This window comes from Cyprinodon variegatus, unplaced genomic scaffold (genome assembly GCF_000732505.1).
Source record: "Cyprinodon variegatus isolate N-32 unplaced genomic scaffold, C_variegatus-1.0 Scaffold816, whole genome shotgun sequence".
NCBI lineage: Eukaryota > Metazoa > Chordata > Actinopteri > Cyprinodontiformes > Cyprinodontidae > Cyprinodon > Cyprinodon variegatus.
In genome coordinates, this window is record NW_015151269.1 from 281,762 (window position 1) to 288,989 (window position 7,228).

The 7,228-nt window shown below is 42.8% G+C and overlaps 2 protein-coding genes across 2 annotated transcripts in view; one reads left to right on the forward strand and one right to left on the reverse strand.

Annotated features, from left to right (window-relative positions):
- pex16 (peroxisomal biogenesis factor 16) overlaps positions 1–5,576 on the forward strand; it is an 11,364-nt gene extending 5,788 nt beyond the window's left edge. Inside the window, exons 7-11 of the mRNA XM_015396716.1 lie at positions 3,207–3,347; positions 3,781–3,853; positions 4,241–4,360; positions 5,105–5,169; positions 5,297–5,576. Coding sequence (XP_015252202.1) covers positions 3,207–3,347; positions 3,781–3,853; positions 4,241–4,360; positions 5,105–5,169; positions 5,297–5,355 — 458 coding nt within the window. The 3' untranslated portion in view covers positions 5,356–5,576. The remainder of the gene's footprint in view (positions 1–3,206; positions 3,348–3,780; positions 3,854–4,240; positions 4,361–5,104; positions 5,170–5,296) is intronic.
- Positions 5,577–5,695: 119 nt separating this feature from the next.
- The window catches only part of arfgap2 (ADP ribosylation factor GTPase activating protein 2), a 16,307-nt gene continuing 14,774 nt past the window's right edge, over positions 5,696–7,228 (reverse strand). Inside the window, exons 15-16 of the mRNA XM_015396708.1 lie at positions 6,645–6,769; positions 5,696–6,564 (exon numbers count right to left, since the gene is read on the reverse strand). Coding sequence (XP_015252194.1) covers positions 6,544–6,564; positions 6,645–6,769 — 146 coding nt within the window. The 3' untranslated portion in view covers positions 5,696–6,543. The remainder of the gene's footprint in view (positions 6,565–6,644; positions 6,770–7,228) is intronic.

Genomic DNA, 7,228 nt, shown 5'->3' on the forward strand with positions numbered 1-7,228 from the left:
TGATCAAATAGAAATAGAGGCCTGCCTCTAATTCTGGCCTCCTTCCAATAATGGCCTGGACCAAGATGTACCTCAGTGAAATAAAGGCCCCGGCCTATATTAGAGGATTTACGGTATTTACTTAATTACAGTATTTTTTTGGTGCACAGTGAACCCTCATTATAACACGGTTCACCTTTCACGGCCTCTCTGCTTCACAGATTGGCACTGTGCATCCTGTTCTGCATTCTGATTGGCTAAACAGCCAGTACGGTTAAATATTTTTTTATACATGTACATCAAACAGCTTGCCAAATGTAAGTTTCTCCAAAACCCATAATGTTGATGAAACGTTCTGCACCTACAAAGGCACAAAAGACGATGTTAACTATCGCAGAAAAAGTTAAACTTCTGGACGTGCTAAAGGAGGGTAGAAGCTGTGTGGCTGCATGTCGCCATTATGGAATTAATGAACCTTCAGTTCGTTCCATAAAGAAGAGGGAAAATAACATAAGGACAACAGCAGTAATACGTTTAAATAAAGAAGAAAAAAGGGTTGCAACTGTCTGCAAGAAGACCATGGTAAAGGATGGAGACTGCATTAGCTTTATGGCTTAATGAAGAACATTACGCTGGATATGAACGTTATCTGCACAAAATCTGGAACACTGCATTGAACTGACGGCAACATGACCAGTGTTGGGCATGTTACTTTGAAAAAGTAATTATAGTTACTAGTTACTTCTCTCAAAAAGGAACTGAGTTACTCCACAATAAAAGTAACCCTCACCACCCGGCCCCCACCTTCTCGCTGTGTGTTTCCAAAGCCAGCTGAATAGAGCGGACGACAAAGACAAGAACCTGCAGAGAGTTTAGCATTTATTGCAACTCAACGTAAATGACGTAAACCCCGTCAGATAGCGTTTCCCCTGCCTTACATGGGGGAACGGTATCTGATGCGGTGTAAATATCATCAGGCTGCATTACCTCTACTCATAGGTGTGAAGTTTTTTATCAAGGCGTTCAGATCTGGTGAGTGTCTGAAATTAATAACTGGGGATGTCTAATTCTGAAATCCTGTGTGTTTGGGTTGTTATAGATACGGCAACATCCATCCATCCCGATTTCTCCCTTTCTCCATATAGGCTAATGATCGTTCACGCTCTCCGTAGTTCTCCTGTGGCGCGAGTACAGGGCGGCTGTTGCGCGCCTTTAGTGAGCATGCGCGGTGAATCGAGCCGCCTGCGCTGTGCGGAGATGCAGGGGAAACTGTATCGGATGGGGAAACGCAGCTCGACGTAACACCGGTTTTTCCATCTGGAAAACGCTGTTTTGCTGCTGGAGTCCTCCTCACTCTCCATCTCTCTGAGTGTGCTGTACGTTAACACCCGCCAGCGGAAACACCCACCTACCCAACTGACAGACGGAATCTCACTATACATCAGCCATTCTAATCCTCCCCTCATGACAAGGCGCGCATGAGTCCTATTATGAAAAAAAAAAGGTTAATTGTGCGACCTGAGTAACGCGCAGTAACGGGGTGTCTGCAATGGTAACTGCGTTATAGTTACAGTAGGAGTAATGAGTTAGATTACTCTTTACTAAAAAAGGTTAACTTTCAACGCCGTTACTCCCATCACTGTAAATGACAGGGAGGAGGATGCAGATACCGGCTGTCAACGTGTGCTGTTTACGCAGTAATAAGCACATTTAATGCCAACAATAACTGGTTTGAAAAATATAAGAAATGCTTTGGACTTAAAAATGTTTCTATGAGAGCCTCTGTAAATACCGCTGGAGAAGAAGTGTTCCCCAAAAATAAATTTAAAGCAATCATTGAGGAAGAGGGATGTAAGCCTTAACAAGTTTTCAACAATAGTCGAAAAACAAGGGTTCACTGTATCTTTAATTTACTTGAGTCTTTTTCTAGAGGGGGGGTTCTGTGTGGCTAAATTGTTCAGTAGGATGAGTCTCAGATCAGAGTTCTAGTTTCTAAGTTTCTAATAGATTAGAACATTAAACCACCATTCCATAGTGAAAGAAAGAGGATAATTAAGACTTATGTTTTCTTTTTGGTTTGTTTTTGAATAAGAAATCTTTTTCATTCTTTTTGTGGCCTTTTCATGCTGAAGTTCTTTCCAGGTGTTGTAGATTCTATAGCAGGTAGTTCTATGTATCAATACATCAGGTGGTTCCTGAAAGTTACAAGTTCTTTAAAATTACTCTGGAAAAATATACAGAAATGTGCTGATAGAACATTTTATTTAGTATTTTTGAATACTTAAATATTTTAAAAGTGAGTACTTCAATACTTGAGTAGATTATTGAGTAATTTTACTTGTAGTTAAAAGTATTACGGTAATACTTTTACTCAAGTATTACAGCTGAGTGCTTTTTCCACCGCTGCTGGATTTACGTCTTATTTACTTCATGGAAACTGTTTCTTCTTTCAATTCTTTCTTACAGAGCCCGTTTATGAAAATTTTTTTACATGCATTTTTCTTTTTTATTAATTTTTTGTCATATCTCCCATAAAAATGTATGTTTTATCTCACAGCGTGCTTTTCTGGTTTAATAAAAGCTTAATATAATAAAATACAGCAGCAAGGAGAAAAGATATCAGTTGTTTGTCCACGATTCTGTTTACTTCTATTTTCTATCCATCCATCCTCTCGCCCTGCTTTTAAAGACATATTTCTTTTTTACAATATTTATAAAAAAATCCCCCCTGACTAACATAGGATTTGAGCAAAAACTAGAATAAAAAGCCGGTCCTGTTTGGACCTCCTTTTCTCGGCCGTCTGATCCATCAGAACCATCATCCAGGAATCAAGAGGCCTTAGCTGACCCAGGTTGTATATTAATTTGTTTTCTTGGTTGCGTTTTGGTTCTGATCCTGTGGAATGTTCAGAACGGTTTAGATCTAAAGTCAGTTTTATCTCCAGCCACTGGAGGAGCTGCAGGTTTCTGTCCGATCTGAACCCAGAGTGCATTGCCTGAACGTTGTGTTCAACCAAACGTCTAAATGGATCAGTGGAACCAGCAGGATCCAAGGGGCCTGCCGTCTTTGAGACAGACGGATGTGTTTACGTGAGGCGGGAATCACCATAACAACCAGCGTTTCTCATCGTGACCAGGCAGCTTGTTGTTTCTCATAGGGATCCACCTTTAAGTTGCATAGAAATGCTAACAGGAGAATAACATCCTTCATCCCTGTGCTGCTGCAGCTCCGTCCCTGCAGAGCCGGCTGTGGGGAGCTCCGAGGAAGAGGAGCAGCATGCAGGAGAAGATCAACAGCAGGCCGACAGATCTGAGCTTCCAAGAGACGCTCGCCGAGTCAGTTTACATCAGCCGACCTCTGGTGCACCGTATCCTTTAACCAGCTGGTCTCCAATCAGAACAGAGTCTGATCCAGTTTGAAATGGTAACGCTAGTTTCAACCACTAGAGGGAGCTTTTCTCTTTCACAGCCAGAGAGGGAAAGCTGTTTTCCTGAAGCTCCAGTGGGTATATATTTGGAAAAGAGGACTAACCGGCTCAGGTTTTAAAATCTGCAGCTTTGGATGAATCAAAGCTTTTATGTTTAAGCTGAAAATTTAGGCTAAAACTATGAGGATCAGAAGTAAAGGAGGATCTGAGTGTGGGATTAATCAGCCGTGAGATAAAAACTGCTCCTCAAAGATCTAATGTCCTGTTGGATCGTCCTTCCACCAAATTTTCCACCTGCATATTTCAGCAGGGAAACAGCTGCTCCTGCCTCACTGAGCAGCAGTTTTCCTTTACTCCATCTTTCCTAACACAGTTGTGTGTCTGGGAGTTTGTGGGAAGCGGTCGTGGAAGCCGTGGCTCGTCTCAGCTGCCCTGGAGCTGTCGAGGTAAAAAAAAAACAAAAAAAAAACCTTGTCCTATAACGACGTTTTTCAGATTTAAGTTTGCATGTTTCCCATGATGCTGGAACGTTCAGGGCTCTTTTACTTCCTGGATGTTTTCTATTAATGTATGTTCCTATTAAGGCTTATGATTGCAGATTTTTTAGCGATTCTTTCATGAAATTTTATTATCTGCAGATTTAATTTAATTTGAATCAGATTAAAATTCCACAGAAAACAGAAACATGGTTTCAGCTGCAACAAAGTAGAAAAAAACCTCCACCTAATTACCATCAAGTGTTTTTCATGAGCTCCATCATTCTCACTACAGATTTTCTTGCACGTCATGAGTGGGTGTGGAAACATTTAACTCATTTCTGTTGTTTCCTGCAGCTTCGCCATCCTCAGAGACGCCAAGTTTGAAAACCGGTGGGAGAGAGCTGAGATGAAGAGGCGAGCCTTCCTGCTGTGCTACTATCTGCTGCGCTCCCCGTTCTACGACACATTCTCAGAGTAAGATAAACAGATTACATCCTGATCATAGACGTCTCCCTCCCTCCACGAGGCTACGTTAAAAATGAGCCTAGAAGCAGGTTTAAACACGTCTTTACCAAAGAAATCCTACTTTAGCTTTTTCCATATATGGTCATTTAAAATCTTGGGGTTGACATGAAGCGACCTTTAGTATTTGTCGTCTCTGTAACGTAGACAGTGCTCTAAGATTATGCCGTTCACTGGTCTGTTAAGACTGGAAATGTTTCCTTCTGCTCCAGTTTTATTGGAAGCAGCAGATTTGATGGTTCTGAAACTCAAAGGAAATTAACGGATTTCTATTAAAATGAACCGTACAGAGTTTCACCTGGAGAACCAAACCATCTCCTCACCAGGAAAGAGCATAGCGCCTTCCTTTGGGTCCAATTCCTCTGGGGAGGTTTGGTTATGACTCTGAACTTTAATGTTCATTAACTTAGGAAGGTCATCAAACCCTCAGATTTACAATCCTTATCATCCTCTGCTTCTGTAAGAGTCTACTTGGACTAGATCTACAGTCCTATTCGACCATTTGCGGTTAGAGACGTTCTGTATGCCAAGGCTCAGAGACGGCTCCTACACTGGATCGGGTTTTCCCACCAGGCGGAAACGATTTGAGAAGGCTTTCAGCAAACTGATGATGCATCAGAGCAGCAGACACGCTGAGCTCCACAGAGGCTCCGTTCTCCCAGTAAAGACGGTTAACATATTCCTTGTTGTCTGCAGGGAAAAGATCATTTTCCTGCTCAGACTTCTGGCTGATCACGTCCCAGGAGTTGGACTTGTGGCGCGTAAGTACGGCAGGCTGAGATTTAAGCTCCGACTCAAAATGAAGCTAAAAATCTAATTTATTGTGAATGGTTCTCCTCAAACAGAAACTGTCGGACCCTGAATCTAAGCTGAAGCTTCTGTTTGCAGGTCCTCTGATGGAGTACCTCCCCACCTGGCAGAAGATCTACTTCTACAACTGGGGATAAACCTTCATGGATTCCAGCTCCACCTGGAATATGGACCAACATTCCCGTCAGTTCTGGGAAACAGAGCTGAAATGTTATTGTTCTGATCCGGTTTGACCAACCCGGAGGACCGGTCTGTCTGCGGAGGTCAGGCATGCGGAGCGTCTCCATTCCTCCAGCCTGTAAATTACTCCCCGCCGACAGGCTTCCATCATTTGTGGAGTGAGCCAAGATCCTTCCCTGCAGGTCAAAGACGCTGAACTTTCCCACAACTGTTGATTTTTCCTCCAATCAGAGAAAACTCCCAGTTTTAGATTATTATTTCTCCTGCAGAAATAAAAGTTGACTGAAAGCGTAAAGATGAGAGAAACTGAAGGCTTTCCATCTTTATTGACATACTGGATATGGTTCTTTGTAGCCTACAAATAAATAGTTTGATCCTTTCATGTGATTGGACACTGTTGGGTCAGAACATAAAGGAAATAATAAACATCTGCTGAACGTCAGGTCTGCTCCAAACATTTAGGACGAGCTTCAGGAAGCCCGTAGTTTCTGAAGCCAAAGATGCATTTCCTGAAAACAATCCCAGAATTTTAGATCAGAGGCGAGCTGCAGCAGACCTGAGGTTCGAACAGGAAACCCTGTGTAAGTGAGGATGCATAGTCAGATCCTGGAGCTGGAGGCGGCACTCAGGTCTGAGCTCCTAGCTGAACCGTTTTTATGGGAGCAGAGGTAAGAATCTGCTGCGCAATCAGCTCAGGATGGCTCTGAAATCAGTGCTTCATGTAGAAGAAAAAACAGCCAAACTTCACTAGAAGTCAGCAGCTTTAAAACACGATGGATTCCTGAACTGAAGCAAAACACAGCAGCTTGTTCTTAAATCGCACAATAAAACAAATACTTTAAATGTTCTCAATCAAAATCACATAGATTTCTGAATTAAGAAAAATAAAGACATCATGTTGAAACTCTAAGACCAGCAGGTTGGACAGAAACGGCCGTTTTAGAAAAGATTTCTTATTTTCTGATGGTTTATGAAAATAAAACTCAAGATTCTGCTAATGGGGGAAGGGAATACTGTCCTAGTGGAAGACGGGCAGCAGGGACGCCGTCTTCTCCATGCAAACGCTCCCCCGCCGCCCCGCCTCTGTCCAAATGCACAGGTCAGTCGGGAGGCATTACGTTTTCCCTCTGATCGGCCGCCGGCGCTCAGTACGATCCGTAGCGATCCTTGAAAACATCACAAGGTCTCTGTTAGACGGAGAAAACCAACCGAGCAGGATGTTAGCGAGGAGCTAACAGGAACTCACCTGGATGGTGTTCATCACGCCGTTAGCGAGGACGGCCATCTTTCCTGCCACTGTTTTCACTCCCTGCTTGAACTGTGCGATGTCCGGGCCGGAAGGCAGGACGCTGTCGAAGCCCGATGCCCTGCCTGAGGATGGGAAGCAGAGCTGTTTCTACGGCAGGAGGACGGTGCCCCCCGAGGGACAATGTTTGTTTCAACAACTTTAAGTCATAGCATAAGTCATTCAATGTCCTGAACCCTAAAAAAAACAAACTTTCCTTCCTGCTGTGGTTGATCAGAAACTAGGACCATTCAAAGATGTTTTTAAAGCAGTCCTGCCCTTCTGGACTCGGTAAAGTTCATCACTACAGGCGATAAAATGTCTTAATAATGTGATTTGGTTCTGGAAGATCAGACGGATCAGCGTTTCTGATCGGCTGCTCTGATCCTAATGGAATAAACCACCAAAAACCACCTTTATAAACCACCAAAACGAAACTATAAACTGCATGAAACAAACCAGCTAGCATTAGCACGATGAGACGCTAAATAAAGAGTTTTCATTTTCATTAGAACTGAAAATGAGCAAATTAATGTTGGAATAAA